Source organism: Molothrus aeneus, chromosome 1 (assembly GCF_037042795.1).
Source record: "Molothrus aeneus isolate 106 chromosome 1, BPBGC_Maene_1.0, whole genome shotgun sequence".
NCBI lineage: Eukaryota > Metazoa > Chordata > Aves > Passeriformes > Icteridae > Molothrus > Molothrus aeneus.
The window spans coordinates 105573492-105590642 of NC_089646.1; the positions used below are offsets into that span (position 1 = coordinate 105573492).

The window sequence follows — 17151 nt, forward strand, 5'->3', positions numbered from 1 at the left end:
TAAATCCATTTAGAGAGTGTAAGAAGTTGAGACTAGACTGTGTCAGCTATTAGCTGGTATTCTTGATTTCACTTGTGGAAGAGAAGTTTGGGGAAAATTATAAGCTTCAAATAATTGCAGGCAGATACTTTCTTGAAAATTAGGCTTTCAATTCCTTTTAGCCTGTTCTGAAGTTTGAAGTTCTTTGATTCTGAGAAACTGAAACTCCTTGCAAGCATGTGGGTTCCAAAGAGGGAGATCCCTCTTTGTATATTCTTGGTTTTGGACTATGCCTTTTGTCTCTGCTGCTAATCCCAATTTTGCAGAGTAGCAGAAGCTCAAAAACTGAAGTTAAAACCTCAGCTGCTGCCTACAGGCTTCTGAATGGCGACAGTGATGGGGTTTAATTTTTAGGGGCAGTTGGTATTTTTTTGTCAGCATGTGTTGCTTTGTTTTGTTCAACAGTGTATTTAAGAAAGTTCTGGTGGGTTGAATTATGGAAGGGCCGTATGCAAAGGCCATAGGAATAGGAGGGCCTGTGCAGCCTTGTGCTTGTTTTGTGTCATGTGAATAGGAACGGGTGTCTAAAATTAGCCTTAGAGACAAGTCTTACAGTTCATTACTTTCCAAAGTGTTCTGAGAGACTTTTTAATAGTGTCATTGGTTTTTATGTCTTCTCCTGAATTAGGGTTAACCAAAGTACATGCTTAACTACTTTGCTTATGCGAGGACACTGTAAATTAAGTTGTAAAGTTTAGTATGGTGTGAAAATGATGATTTTTGAGGTCATTGAAACCTAATAGTAAAGAATATATACCTATCTCAAGTATTGTACATATTGCTTTAATAAATTACATTGTTTGTAGGTTGTCTTATAAGAATTAAAGTCTAAGGAAGTAGAAAGGATCCTCTTAAATTATGTCTTTTGTAGCATTCAGAGCACAGGCAAGCATTAGCCTTCTGCTGAAATAAGCTTGATATTTGAGACAGATAAATGCGTTGGTTGAGGGCTGAGCTCCAGGTAAGGAAAATGAATTTAAATTAATTAAACTGTGAATTGTGGCAAGATAGGAGTAGCCCTTTTGAACCTCCTAGAGAAACTTAAACCATAATTTTTTTAAATTAGCTCTAAAAGAGAGCTTTTTTTTTTTTTAATTTGGTTCTCTCTCTTTTCAGCTCTTAGTTCGTGCAGGTGCTAAATTGGATATTCAGGATAAAGATGGGGATACTCCCCTGCATGAAGCCCTGAGACACCACACCCTGTCACAGCTCCGCCAACTCCAAGACATGCAAGATGTGGGCAAGGTAGATACTGCTTGGGAGCCATCAAAGAACACAGTAAATAAAACACATTTATTTATTCCTTTTTTTTTTCTCCTGTATATTTGTCTCTTGGTCTACTTCTGTACTGTTGGACTGGGTTTTTGGCAGCATAAGTTTATGTAGACATTCTGCATTAAAATGCAGTGTAGGCAGAAATCATATTGTTCTATGTGGCTTTCCACATGAAGTCATTACCTTTTTTGAAGAAAAAGGGTTATGTAGCTCAAAAATATTTCTACAAATTTATCTTCTGTAGTGAACATGGCTGCCAATAAATCAAAGTAGCTTTTTTGGAAAGAGTATTCAACAGTATTACAGTACAGAATAAGACTGAAATAGTTTTCTGTGATTCAGCGTCTTGCATGTCTTTATAACTTTAGTTGCTTAGTTGCTTCTCTAACTTTCTGAAAGTATTTTCTGTTAGAACGGGCATTCTTAATTTTGTATGTTTATTGAGATGTATATTTTTGACAGATTTCACTTCAGAAATTGTGCTGTAGTAAGGCAATAGTCAAAAAGCCTCCAGGTAATAAAAGTCAAAATGTTTTACTGAAGAAAAGAAACTCTCACACCCAAAAAGCTGTGTGAACCCCATATATAGAGATGATGTTTGTAGTTTACCTGAAAGACATAGGAGAAATAAAATTACGGAGCAATTCAGCTTGAGAAAAAGAAACAGTTTTTTTCTTTAGATATTAAAGATGGACAAAATAGTGTTGTATCAGAGCTACTGAACCATTAGTTATTAGTATAATGTTTTTTCTGATTTTAACTGAGGGTTAACATTAGAAATTTTTTTGTTGTTGCTTGTGCGTTTCATTAAGAAAAATACACCAACTTTATGAAAAGTCTTTGTTCAAAACAATCATTCCACTGTACAATTTTTTTTTCAAATTGGTTACTGAGTCTCACTGAAATACACTGGAATAAGCCTTGAAAGAGATTTGAAATATGACTAACATGTGTAAGAAAATGTGTGTGTCCTTTTAAATGAGACAAGAAGAGCGGTGACAGCTCAGTTGTTTCTGTGATCTGAAATGGACTCTATGAGAGCTGTCTAGAATACTTTGTGTTCATGTGTTTAACTGTGAAATGAATGAAAGGGAATTTTTTTTCTCAGATTTGGCATTTCATAAATTGGTTTCTCTCCTCAGTCTTATTAATGGCTTTCACAATGAAGCTAGAGTTGTGCATTGAGTTTTGAGGATTTTAACAGAAGTGGGGTTTTTTCCATCACCTTTTAAACTTCTCTTTGGGGGGGGGAATTTATATTTTAAAGAATAAAGTTTTATCTCTAGTTTCATTTGACAAGTATTCTTGGTTTAAAACAAAAGTGTAACTTTTTCACATTTCTATTGAAGTAATGAGACAAAGATCAGGCAAAAGATATGAGAAACAAAAAAATCCCCTCATCATTGTGTCTCTGATCACCTAAAAATGTTTTAAAATTTTAAAAAATCATGATCAACCAATATCTCCTCTCCTTAATTAGTGTGATCAAACTACTGGTCATTTCTTTGCACTTTGTTTAGATGCAGAGAAAATTTTTGCCAAACTAACAAATTTGGGAGGTTTAAGTGGTGTGGGGAAGGTAAGTTCTGGCAGAGAAGAGACAAAAACTTGCTTGTTTTTATTTTATGTGAAATGTAAAAGATGGAGTAAATATATCTGAAAACACTTTAAGATGATCGGCAAATCAACTTATCTTGAAAATGTTTTGTGAAAAACAGGAAACGAGAACAATACCTGTATCTATCTACCTTTATTTAAATGACAGTAAGGTAAAAATTCTATAAACTAGATTTTACCATTAAACAGTTTTAAATATTAAGCTGCCTTTGCCCCAAAATTGAGTATCAACAAAGACGGAATTGAAGCTGTGAAAATATGTGCAGGCATTTGGACCTTTAAAGCTATCCAAGGACACATTGGTAATTTGTTTTGTGTGGAATGGCAAATACAGGTGATGAATAATAGATGATAAAGAGGATTAATAATTTTGTCTGGAAATCAGTAAGGTTTTCTTTTTGTAAATGTTTTGACTTAAATTGAGGGTTTGTTTTGAGAGATTTTTTTACTCTTCTTCATTAATTCCTTTAAAGGTTGCAAAATGTATCAGATTTCATTAGGCAATGTGATAGCAATACATCTCTGTAAATATTGAGTTTTTAGAGCTCATTTTTGCTTGGCTAAATTTTAATTAATTTTGCACTGCTGTCTTGGAGATTCCAACCTACTGAGGCCTGTAGGGCGCCTCTTTCTAGCACATACATACATAATAGGAATAATTATTTCTATTTTTGTTTCAGTTGAATAAACTGAAAAGAAAAATCTCACTTGCAGGATTTTAGAGTTTTTTCATACTTGATCAAGTTGGTTAGACAGCAACTCATTGAAATTGTATGATTTGTTACTTTTTACTTTGACCACTGTTTAAAATATGAAACAATACTTTTTACTGATTATCATTCACTTATTTCATAAATGGAACTAAATTGAATGAATTCTTTAACATTGATTTTTTTTTTTAGTAGCTCCTTCTGAATGCCAACATTATGCCTGTTGGAGCAGGCTCCCCAGGGAAGTGGTCACAGCACCAAGCCTGCCAGAGTTCAAGAAGCCTTTGGACAATGATCTCAGGCACCTGGTGCAATTTTTGGGGCTGTCCTGTGCAGGGGCAGGAGCTGAACTTAATGATCCTTGTGAATTCCTTCCAACTCAGGATATTTTATGTTATACATAAAACAATTTTTGTCAGGTTTCTTCAGCTGATTTTTGATAGACTGTTTAAAATGCATGTAGTGAGCAATCTTGATAGTATACAAAGCCCTACTCATTTTAGGTACCATTCTGAAAAATATTACTGTGCTCAAGTGCTATGAGCAGTGAACCCCATTTCTTTAAATAATTAAGTTTTTCATCCAGCATATTGTTGTGACTACAGCTGGGAAGAAGAGAAATTTTCTGAAGTATAGTCTCCACCACCACCACAAAAAAGTCATTTGAATTGCTTTATTACAGATGCACTGTTCTAGCCTAGAGTACTTTTTATCCTAAACAACTGTATTATTCCCAGGGTCATTTTGTGTAATTTATTTTAATATACAAGTGTCTTTACGGTGTATTTCTGACTCTTAAAATGCTTTTAAGTGATGCCACCGCCTAAATCCTAACTTAAAAGAAAGAAACTAATGGAAAGTGTTTACTGCTTCAAAGGTACAATTACTTAGATGATATTTATACAGTTTTTGTGGATTGCACTGAGACTTCTCCCTCACTGGTGAATTGGCTGTGTTTGCCTGTGTTGATGCATTTCAGGGCTAGCCCCCTCCAGAGGTATGCTGCAGCCATACTGGGCACTGAGACATAATGGAGAGTATTTTGTGCATGGGTTCTTCTGTGGTGTTCTCATTCTTTGTGCCTGAAAAGTTGCAGGCTTCCTGAGAAATGTCATGGGATGCAACATTGTCCTGGTGTTTTCAAGTTGTACAGCATGCAGAGGCATTTTAGGACCTAGGGGTTTTGTGTCTAATGTAGATGACTGTTCCACAATGACTCTGCCAACCATGGAGCAAATCAGTTTCACTGGGTGTTGTGCTGCCTTGGCTGGATTAATAATACAGTCCAAAGTACCAGGACTGAAGCTGGATCACATCTCTGCTTTGCTTCAGCCAGTTCTGCAATTGAAGTGCAGAAAAACAGTCTCAATTGATAAATGAAAATTTTCTGTTTTCTGAACACCACAAAAAAATTATTTGTTTCCATAACTTACTGATTTTCATGGTATAAAGCCTTTGGAGGTGTACTGTTCTTACCTAATTATGAGGGAGAATGCAGGTGGAGTATCTGAATTCATAAAGTGACTTTCAAGAGTCTTGTAGCCTCATTGACACATATTGATATAAGAACTTCTAATTAAAAAAAAAAACATATAGACTGAGGTTTAAAAAATGCTTCCCTAAGTAACTGGGTTTCCTTGAGTTGGAGCTGCCCTGGCTTTGCCAAAGCTCTTCCTTTGAATACAGTGTAGTGTAGTTTGCTGAGGGATTCTTAGTGATGCCAGCAGTTCTGGAGTCTGTATTATACTTAATGCATTTCATCTGATTGAGCTTTAATACAAAAAGGTGTTGGGAGGCTAGAATGCTTTGGGGAATCCACTCCTTGCTGGGCTGTGGTAGTGAGCCTTAGTGTTTCTAGCTGGCCCTGTGAAGCAGTTACACAAGGATACAGTAACAGCTGTGAAAGGGCAGAGTAGCATTATGTGATTAGATAGGGACAGTGTGTGGGTTTTAATCCATCCAGGCTGAGAAAGTAACTGAATTTCAGTCTTTCTTGGGCAGGTACTTTTCTTACTGGACTAAAAGTAGATGTGCATTCATTTCTATGCTCAACTGTGATTTCAGTCCAAGTGCAGTGGTAGCATTTTGTCTGAACTGAGCAATTTGAGCATATACTGAAGTGTGTTCTGAATATACCCACTGTAACTTTGCCCTTTACAGTGCTTACATAGAAGGACAGCCACTTCACATGTGAGTATAGGTGTACAGGAGATTGAGTGCTTCAGTAGAACTATTCCTTGCTGAATTTTAGTTTCTAAAAGAAAGCTGACTATAGCTGACTCAGAATGAAGCAATTGTTTCGATTTTAGTTCTAGAGACGCTTCCTTTGGCTTACACATTTACGTATAAGTGTGCATGTCAAGTAGCTTTCCTTTAGCCAGATGATTCTTAACTGTTTAGAGAGTCTTTCTTGCTTACATATTTGTTTTCTTTCAGTTAATAATGGGACTTGGCACTCAAGGAGCAGAGAAGAAGAGTGCTGCATCTATTGCCTGCTTCCTGGCAGCCAATGGGGCTGACCTCGGCATTCGTAACAAGAAGGGTCAGTCCCCTCTCGACCTCTGCCCTGATCCAAGTCTCTGCAAAGCATTGGCTAAATGTCACAAAGAAAAAGTCAGGTTTGTATATTCATAAAATGCACTGTTTCCAAATGTCTGCTTTCCACAGATTAACTGATTTTTTTAAAATGTTGAAATTAGCAATACCTAATTAAAACATACAAATTTGGGAGTTTGGTGGGGGTTTTTGTGTGTGGCTATTTTTTTTTTTTACTTTTAATTCTTTAGGTTTTTATGGTACACTGAATGCTATTCAGAAATACATTACTTGAAACTTACCCAAGCTTTCATGCATATTAGTATGGGAAAGATGAGAATGGGAAGGTGACAGTCTTCAGGGGAGGAATTGGTAGAACTTCACAAGGCAGTCAGGGGGAAATCCCTGGAAGAATAACGAAACATTGCAAACAGGTTGGCCTGGAAATTTGTGAAATCTCTGTCCATACAACTTTTAATGACTGAAATAGGCAAAGCCTTGTATAAACTGATATGAATTCACTGTTGTTGCTGCTTTGAGAAGGTCACCTACTGAGTACCTGTTAATCTGAACAACTGTATGATTCTGTGAAAAGAGAACGAGGGGGTAGGTCTGATGTCTCTAGAAATCACAATTTCAGTGAAGTACCATGTTATCAGGTCTATGCAGTACCAGAGGATTCACCTTGTCCTAGTTACGTTCCGCCTGTTGCCACAAACGATTCTCATCTTTAATTCCTATATGGAAATCAAAACTGTACTCTTAAAATGTGAAAAAGAGAGGCTGTTTTTATTGGTGTTGCCTGGTAAAGAGTAAGGCGCTTATTTCCTTTTGGATTCTGTGTGTGTGTGTGTCCGTGTGTGTGTCCGTGTGTCCCGGCCCCATCCCATGGCGGGAGCTGGGCACGCGCGCCCTCTGCGGGCCAGCGCAGCGCGGAGCTCCGGCCCCGGTCCGGCACTGCCGGGCGTGGGGGCGGATGGGCGAGCCCGGGGGCTGCGTCTGCCCACTGCAGGGCACGTCTCTGTTAGTAAAGCAAGCTCTTAGGACGAGGGAAAGCGACGTTTTACGCTCACAACACGATATCCTGACCTGTGTGTCCTGTTTCTGTACAATGCCTTATCTGAGTGTGTAATCTTGCACTGCAGTGTCAGCTGTACTTCTGGGAAAAGGTAGTTCAGATGGCTGTATGATTGTACATTGATGCCCGAGTGCATAGGAGTGTAGAAGCAGCCAGTTGATCTGCATTTTAATTTGAGTGAGGTCTTTTAAATTATTAAAAGTTTGACTGCAAGGTTTCTTTGTAGTGGCCAGGTTGGTTCCCGAAGTCCATCTATGATCAACAATGATTCTGAAACCTTAGAAGAATGTATGGTGTGTTCAGACATGAAGAGAGACACTCTGTTTGGCCCATGTGGCCACATTGCCACGTGTTCCTTGTGCTCACCACGGGTGAAAAAATGCCTCATCTGTAAAGAACAAGTTCAGTCTAGGACAAAGGTAAAAACCTCTGAAATTTATTGGTTCTCTTATAATGGAAAAGTAAAAAAAAAAAAAAAAAAGGTAAAAAAGAGGTCAAAGAAATATACATATTTTATGTGGTATTATGCCTTACACATGTCTCACTGGATGGAGTGAATTTTGCATCATAATGATATCTTGCTCTTTTCTCTTTGCCTGTCATACCTACCTCTCCCTGCCTTGCAATGTCTTCATTGTTCAGGTCCTCAGAGTTCCTAATACAGTCACGTGAGGATGCTTTATTGAAATAGACTATTTTCCCCCTGCCATGGTATCTTTTCTTCATATTAAGATAAATTGCTGCTTCTTCTGAAATACAATTTCCCTCAGTAATATTGAGTTCTTCTATTCCTTAGGGCTACTTGAAGGATGATTTGCCTGTAAACTGAGTTAATATGTGCTTGTTTCTGTAGTTAATAATTACTTTCAGCTTTCACCTTCTTTTTCTTTGGAAACATGAGTTTCATTACACTGTCTTTTTCCTTCAGAGAATCAATCAGTCATGCCCTATTTTGGAGACCAAGGTTTTTCAAATGGTTATTCACAAATAGTTTTGACTATATGAATACCTCCCCATTGCTTTTCTGTTTGAGTATTCTTTTATTCCTTGTAATCACCAAGTCTTGTCCTGTTTTTTTTTAGCTGTTAAAAAAAAGAAATCATGTTCTGCATTTGGATTTATGTTTGATTTTTAGATTGGCTTTGGGGCGTTTTTTCTTTGTTTGGGGTTTTTTTTGGAACCTAACCTGTTTGGTTTTTTTGGGTTTTGTTTTTGTTTTTTTTTTTTGCTTTTTCCAAACATATTTGATTAGTCTGCTTCTGTAGTATGTTGTCTTTTCCTCCATCTCAAAGTATAAGAATTGTAAATATAAAGTTGCACTGTTTTTACTACTCACTCTCTTATTCTTCTTATACTATTTGCTGTTCTGCATTGTGTATGTTCAAAAGCCAAATGTTAACATAGTGGGAGCTCCTTTTCTCTAGACTTTCTTTACAGTCAGTGAAAGGGTCTGCCACTGGGTGATTTGGAGTAGCAAAGTGAGGGTTCTGCCCCTACTCATTCATCTAAAGAAGGTACTCTATGGAAATCAGCTTTCCCAGGTGAAAGCTAAGCTTTATGGATAGCCTTCCTTAGATTTCTTTTGCTGAATTAGTTTGAGAGATTGGAATATCTGGTCAATACTTCTCTTATACTTTTCTGTATAAAAACCGCAAGGCCAAGAAATAAATGAATCAGGACAACAGTTCTATGAACTGAAAGAGGTGGTGCAGGCCAGTAAAAATGGAATTGTATGTGATGTCTTTGATCATACTGCATATGCCCCATCCCTGGCAGTGTTCAAGGCCAGGTTGGATGGGGCCCTGAGTAACCTGGTCTAGTAGAAGATGTCCCTGCCCATGGCAGGGGTTGAAACTGGAGTATCTCTAGGGTCCTTTCCAACCCAAACCATTTGATGATTCCATGATATATACAGCTCTCACACAAAAGGACTTGAGAAAGCCTAGCCCAGAATATTAAAACATTTCTGTAAAAGTACCTTTTAAGTTAAATTTCATAGGATCATAGAATGTTGGAAGGGGCCTTTAAAATCAGTAATGTGACTGACATCTGATACTGTGCAATGAGCTGGAATATCTTCAATGGGATCATGTTGCTCAGAGCCCTGTCCAGCTTGACCTTGAATGTTTCCAGGGGTGGATCATCTGTCGCCACTCTGGGTAACCTGTTCCAGTGTTTCATGACCCTCATAATAAAAAATTTCTTTCTTATACCAAATTGGCTTTCTTTTAGTCTAAAACTATTACCCCCTGTACTACTGAAACAGGCCCAGCAAAAAAGTTTGTTCCCATCTTTCTTATAAGCCCCCTTTGAGTACAGAAATGCTGTAATAACATCTTCCTGGAGACTCTCTTCTCCAGTCTGATCAACCCTGATTTAAGTATCCTTGATGGAATAAAGAAGGAGAAAAGAAAAATAAATATATGGTATTCTAAATGCTTCTCTGTGCCTGTCATTGTACTGAATGTGTAAAAATTGCCAGCAAATACCTGTTCTTAGAAGTTTGTGTGATAACTTATTTAAGTTGTATTTTGAGATGCTGAATGTGTTAAAAACCCCACTAGATGGAGATTCTTAGGCCCATGTGCCTTGCAAATTAATGTAGAGAGCAGGAGATGCACTTTGCTCACGTGTGTATGTTGTTCTTCACAGATTGAAGAATGCGTAGTATGTTCAGACAAAAAGGCAGCAGTGCTCTTCCAACCTTGTGGTCATATGTGTGCCTGTGAGAGTAAGTAACTTTAGAAAACCTCTTTTGGAAGTAATTGTGAGACAGAATGTTTTTAATCAGATTGCTAAAACCATTAACAAGTGTGTGTATGTCGTGTGTCCATCGCAACAGTGACAATTAGTAATCTGATTTCAGGTTCAACTTACTTGGTAGTCTGGTGTGATCATCAGAATTTTGACATTTGTCATGCTGGTATTAATTGGAGGACAAAGTGGAGATTTTCAAATATTTAGAAAGTGTGTGCTCTGTCATCTGAATAATTTAACTGTGAGTAGGCTTTCTCACATAATAGAAGCCTACTGTATATCATTAACACTTTGGTAGTAATTAGAATTAATTCTGTTGTTTTGTTGCAGCTTTTTGAAGGCATTCAGATCTGCAAATGATGTTATAAAAAATATTGTCTATAAATACTTAGTATGCTTCATTATTAATCTACAGATTTGCACAAGGGCTGTATTTTGCCCCAGAAGTCACATCATATATCTTTGCAAAGAGCAGCAGTTATGGTTCATTTTGATTTATCTTGTGTAATGGTAAAATAGGTAGGCGAGCTCTAGAAATTTTTTGGTTTTGAGTAGAAGTGGATGAGAATGCAGCTATCACCTTGTCTCCAGACATTTCAGGGTTTTGTTGAAGGGTCATTTCCCTAGAGAATAGCAGTCCTTATTGATGAGGATCTACACAAGAGGGAAGGTAATCATTCCCATGAGTAACTGCTTGCTTGGACTTGCTAAGTTTGGTTTCTTCCTCTGTTCTAGCTGAGGCAGCTGACATCAAACCACTGACTATAGTTAGCCTGATCTGGCCTCTTTCACTGTCTGCAGTTGAAAGATGATGAGAGAAATTTTTTTGAATCCCAGGAAAGAAGACAACAAAAAGATTGATGACTGTGGTGAAGGATTTCAGCAGCGCAGTACACGTCACCAAGTCTAAGCTGTAACGAGGACAGCAGAAGGTTTAACAGTTGTAGATTATTTCTTTCCAGATTTTTTTTCTGGCCATCTTGTTCAAGCAGGATGAGAGAGTCTTCAAGTTTGTGTATTTTGTAGGACCCACTCTCTTGATTCACAGTAACATTTTAGCATTTATGAGACAATAACTTGCCTTAAGTAGAAAATTACAGCCCCCTTTCTAGGATTATATCAAAATATGTAGGTTTTCTCTTAAGGGTAAAGAGCTGCATCTCTTTGCCCCTGGAGCATTAGGGCAGTTAGTGAGATCCTTTGTTCTAAAGAAAAAGATAGCCAGATAGTCATTACATTCTTGGAAGTTCTGGTCTCAAATGTGTGATTACCTTTTAACATCTGAAATTCTTGTGGACTAGACATCCGTCTGGAGAAAGAGGAACATGTTCACTTGAAATACCTTAAAAGGAGATAGAGTATAGATTACTTTCAGCATCAAAAAGAACATTATTTAGGTGTCATTTGCAGAAAATTATGTGGAGATAAACTGAAGTAGTTCTTCGTATTATAAGCATCTGTTAAGTAATTGCTGTATAGTTACTCTGAATAAACAAACTCATGTATAGGAAAAAAAGAAAAACAAAGTGGGAAGATTCAGAGTTGATTTATTTTTCTGTTCCCTCAGATTGTGCAAGCTTGATGAAGAAATGTGTACAGTGTCGGGCAGTGGTTGAGCGAAGAGTGCCTTTCATAATGTGCTGCGGAGGGAAAGGTACAGAAGATACCAGTGATGATATTTGTGAGTGACTCCAGAGCCCATACTCCTTCCTGTTCCTCCACCAACCTATTCTCATTCTCTCAAATTATCTAAATATTTCTCTCCTTTCTGAAGAAAAGTTTAATGAAAACAGTGCTAACCCAGGTATCCCTTTGCTGTTTGCACTACTTTCTGCATCAGTAGCAGCAATTGTGGTAACACCACCAGTCATTACACTGGAGAGTTGCTTCTGGCATTCGGAGTAGAATCCAAAACGTGTGATGACTTGGCCACTTACTAATGCCCTGAGAAGTAAAAGTTGAAGATTTTCTGTGATTGTGCAAATGAGCAAATTTTTTTTTTTTTTTTTTTACTTCTGGTACTCTGAAGTAATGGTAAGTATTTTGTATCTAGGTACAAGCAACTTTCCTGAGAGAATGTCTAGTTTTACATCTCCTCCTTTGACTAGTTTTTAAACTTCTTGTGACTTACTTGAGTAATTTCTATGAATTATTTGTATTGGCTCTGTGTGTGTATATGTGTTACACTATATTTCAGTTGAGTTTATGAGAATGGGATGTCAGTTCATTCTTGTCATAATGTTCTGATATAGATAAATATAAGAATACTCATTAAAATCAGATTTTCAGTACTCACTGGAAATTCAAGACTTGACAATTCTTTCTTCCATTGCTTCCCAGATCAGTCAAATAGAGGACTATTAATCTGAGCTTGTTCAAATTTTGAATGAACTGCTTCTAAGACACTTGGGCAATTTTGAACACCAAATAGAATCATCTCTGCAGATAAAAAAAGTCATTTCAGTGTGAAGGAATTTGGCTTTTTTTTTCTTAAACATATGCAAAAAATATTCATGTCAGGAACTTCGCTGACAAATAAGAATTCTGAGAACATTAAGGGACTACAAGCATCATTATTATGGAAATACTTGTCAAAGAAGTGTTGCTGCTAAACTCAAATTCTTTGTTGAGCTGCAGTGAGGGTGTAGTGAATTTAATTAGATTATCAAAGATGGTTGACTAACATTTTTTTCAGATAATTGAAAATTGTAGCTGTGACACTGGAAATAATTATTCCCAGTTCATTAGATTGCTGCGTAATCACATATCTTTATTTTCTTTTAATGTTACAGCAAGTGGAAACATTCCAGTTTTGCAGAAGGACAAAGACAACACTAATGTCAATGCAGATGTACAGAAGCTGCAGCAACAGTTGCAAGACATCAAGGAACAGGTAAAAGTGCTGGATAAAAGTTGTAAGACCCATTAAGTGCAAGAACCACTTGATTGAAAATGGCAATGCATCCTTTATTATTTAAAGCAAAATGATATGTTGAAGTGCATCAGGTCTTAAACTGTATTTGGAAGACCAGTATTTTTTGTGGGATGTGACTTGTATGTCCTCTATGTATGGGATTAAAAGAAAAAATCAATTGGCTATGTTTGATAATCCATCTATTAGAGCATGTGTGTTGATGTGACTGAAAAAGGATGCTCTTCCCAGCCAGTACATTCTCTGACTGTTAAGCTGACCTGAATGTGTTGGTACAGAAAAAACTGTTTTCACAGAACAGTGATAAAAATAGATCATCTTCATCATTCTGTATCTACCTTAATCTTGACTTGTCTGTTCATTAACTGCCTTGGAACAATATCTGACAGTTATCTGTCTTATGAAAGGTATAGCAAACACACTCTTCAAAGAACTGTGTGGCTGCAAGGTTAAAACTTTGAAAATATTATACATGTAATTTAAATATTTGGAATTTAAATGTTAAGGTTTATCTTTGTAATTAGGTGTAGTGTTTGCAGATCTTTCAGCAGTAAGGGATCTGGAGCATTTGACTACTGAATGAGGTTACTCTCTTAGAACCCTGATAATGCGACTTTTTGTTTCCCTGTGTATAACACAATTGGAAGAAACTTTTCATGGCTACAGGAAACTGAGGTGTTCTAGCTTGCCTTTTCCTGTAGTAGGCTTACAGCAGTCCATAATACTTCAGTGATAGCAGTATCACATCTAGTCCTGGTAGTTGTTGGATTCAGCTGTTCATGTGCATGAAAGCTTGGGCTAGAACATTTAGATTGCCAGCTTTAGGACCTGTGTTTCAAAATGCCTTAAATTTGAGAGCTGATATGCTCAACTGAGTGTCTGTGAGGAGCTTTTCCTGTCATAATGGTGACTGGGCCAGCACCCCAGTCACAGAAATTCAAAACTCTTTCCTGTGTAGTTTTTATCTGTAAAGAACATGCAAGATTGAAAATTGTAATTTGAAAATGCGTTTCTGTCTTACCTGGAAAATCCAGACGTTGCTGTCATCTGATGGCTTGCATCCACTATATAGCTTCTGCTTTAGTTTTTAGCATTGAATGGAAAGAATAAGGTTATTCTTTTGGCATTTGAAATGGTGCATGCACAAGATGCCAGATGCATGCTTAAATGCAAGTAATCTGTTTTCTTCAGACACATTTTTTCAGGATACTTTAGAAGTTATAGAAGATCAGAGTTCTGTTTGCCTATGCTGATATTCTTATGTATAGGCACGTGAAAAGAAAACTACTTTGTTACAGTTTTTCTTCTTGATTAGATGTGATCTCAGGCTTTTTTTGTCAGTTTTCCTTAGGTGCTATTTTATTCTCTCTGATTTTATCTAACCTTTGGGATTTTGCTAGCCAACAGGCAGAATTGTTCAGTGCCTCTGACTAGAAGGAGATGGTTCTGGCTATTCCTTGTACGCCTCTTGGCTTGAGACTCTTGTGTTTTCAGTGTCTTTTGTGCTTAGTCTTGTGACAGGGCAAATTGTATCGTACTTGTGAGCAGCAAGTCAGATTTGATTAAAATTGATCATCTCATCTTTTAAATTTGTGCTTGAAGTTATGCACAGCATTCCGGAATAATTGTATATTCTTTTGATTTGTGCTGTAATAGTTCAGTCTTCGTGTTCAATTGATATTTTTCTACTTAAAATTAATTTGTTCTCTTTCAGCAGGTATAAGCCTTTGTTTCAACTCATACCTTCAATGATAATCTAATATGTTAGTGCAGCAAGCTTTTAAAACTATTTCTGGTGCCAAGCAGAAGTGATGCTGATGTCAACAGAATCTCCCACATCTGATGACCACACCATTCGTCAGGGATTCCCTGAATGTGAACCCTTTTGACTGTAATTGCAATACCTTCACTCCATTTCATACATAATCATCATCATCCATCTAATATCTTACGTATGTTCCTTCACCATACTTACATCACTTTCTTCTTCCTTAAAAAATAAATTTATTTTGTCACTGTGCACCTGTATATTGTTGTAAAAACTGTTTTTAGTAGTGAGGAATTCATACTTCAAGCAGTTTAAAACACCTTGTTAGTGAAAGAAAAATAATTTGAGTTGCAAACCCAGTTATACTTAAGGTGCAATGGGCACTTTCCCAGAGTACTTACCTGAAGAATTAATTCTCATATAGAACAGGCATTGTGCCTTTTTATACTATTTGTTTTCCTTTAAAAGATGGGAGTCAAATGTTGCAAGCAGATGAAAATGGGATTTCATGCAGAGGATGTTCTAACAAATAATATAATAGTTACAGGTACTTATTTTTCACTTCTTATTTTCTGCTGCCCAAAAGGGGCATAAGGCTTGCAGTGAACTTTCTGCAAAGTGGTTAAATAAGGAATTCTCCTTCAGAGTTGGATAAAACTCCGTTATCTGGGCTTATACCCCACTGGGAAACTGCTGAACTTATTGAGAAAAGCCTGTCAGAAGAGAATTGTGTAGCAAACAGGAAGCTTGTTATTCTGCCAGCTGAGTCCTCCTACTGTGTGAAGTAACTTAAGTGTTAAGGTAGTATCATGTAAAGAAATTAAACAGCTAACATATTTTATATACTGTGCTTCTGTACTAAGCAGGAGAAATAGGGCAATCTTCTAATACTGCGTATCTATAAAAGGAAATGTTGGGATTTCTGTCCTTGACTGAATGAAACAGTTCAAAGTAATGATGTTTCAACAGATTTGATTTTTTAATTTTTTCTGTGTTCCTTAATGGATGTTTTCATTTTTAAATAATGGTGTAGCATTTGGAGAGAAAGAGACCCTTGTAACTTCGGTAATTCTGATATTATATTTAGACACAAAAGCAAATAATTAGCCAAAACATACAGTAAATGCTACACATTGGGGATTTTCCCAAAGATAAGATGAGTGTTTGCTTTGTCAGTCCTTTGTGAAAGATCATCACGCCAGCGCTGCCAAGTTATAGACACGTGTCACACAGCTGTGTATTCATTGCATTGGAAATAGCTGTTTCACTGATACCTGAAGTCTGTGAGTTGCTGGAGGAGGAATACTCTAAAGGTCCCATTGATGTGTAGGATGTGAAGGTGATGACTTGATGTGAATGGAAAAATGAGCAGGACTGATTGACAGACAGACAGACAGTCTTCTTTAAATTCTTAGTTTGAGAATGTTTTGTTACAGTATTGTGGAAATTCTGGCAAAGCTGGAGCACATTCCCCTTCAGGGCTTTTTTACAATATAAAATGGCTTAAGGTTTTACCTGGAAGTTTTATTTTCCTGCTAGTCCATTATACTAGTACCCTGAAGATAAAAATAGTGATTTGGCCAGATTCCATGCCAATTTAAACTCTTAAACAGAATTTTGGTGAATTCTTTTGGTCTTGAGTTATGCTATCTACCCTAGGAAGTAATACCTCTTGATTTCATAGAAAATGTGCTTTAGGATTTTTCTGAACAGGGTACCTTGGTATGAATTTTCTCTCATGCAAGGAACAAATTGAAGTGAAGCCCCATTGATGAGTACAGAAGTAAATCACAGGTGCAAGGTGGTGATAAAATGAATTTGTATTTGAAATACAAGCATTGTCAGTATTTCATTTTATGTATGAGATCAATATTTGTAATTGTTAGATATTTGTAGTATGTCTCAGATAAGAGGACATCTTAGATTTGATTTGTTCTATAGAATGGTCTTAACAATTTTCATCTGTTGTAACATCTGTTCATTTACTAACATTTGATAAACTGTTATAAATGAAATCCTAATATGGCTGCAATATATTTATGGTGAAGGAACATGCCTTATGAAAACTTCAATTTCTGCACATGACAAAAGGTGAAGGACATTGTTCCTTAGTGACTTGGTGCAAAATGAATTTTGCTGTTGAAGAACTTTGGGCATTGACCATCACTTCACGTTCAGCAATTAAAACTGATTTTAAAAGTTTGCTGTGCTGCTGTTATGAGTAAAGGTTACAGATTTATTAAACTGTTCTTAATTTGAAACTTGAGGTGTTCTTTTTGTTGAAAATCTAGATAACTTCCACAAAGTACTAAATTTTACATATCAATTAGGCAACATTTTTATTCCTTCTGTGGGTGTTGAGTGCTTGGTGTTTACAGGTAAGTTTATGAATGGCTAGCTAGCCTGAGAAGAAATTTGTAAATCATTACCCAAGCATTGC

General features: G+C 36.7%; 1 protein-coding gene across 3 annotated transcripts in view; it reads left to right on the forward strand.

Moving 5' to 3' along the window:
• The window catches only part of MIB1 (MIB E3 ubiquitin protein ligase 1), an 86376-nt gene that overhangs the window by 53469 nt on the left and 15756 nt on the right, over nt 1-17151 (forward strand). For 2 of the 3 annotated variants that reach the window (XM_066562394.1, XM_066562386.1), the window contains exons 15-20: nt 1156-1317; nt 6078-6259; nt 7481-7673; nt 9907-9985; nt 11579-11692; nt 12804-12904. In XM_066562394.1, the coding sequence (XP_066418491.1) occupies nt 1156-1317; nt 6078-6259; nt 7481-7673; nt 9907-9985; nt 11579-11692; nt 12804-12904 (831 nt within the window). The remainder of the gene's footprint in view (nt 1-1155; nt 1318-6077; nt 6260-7480; nt 7674-9906; nt 9986-11578; nt 11693-12803; nt 12905-17151) is intronic. The other variant, XM_066562402.1, reaches the window with a different exon arrangement.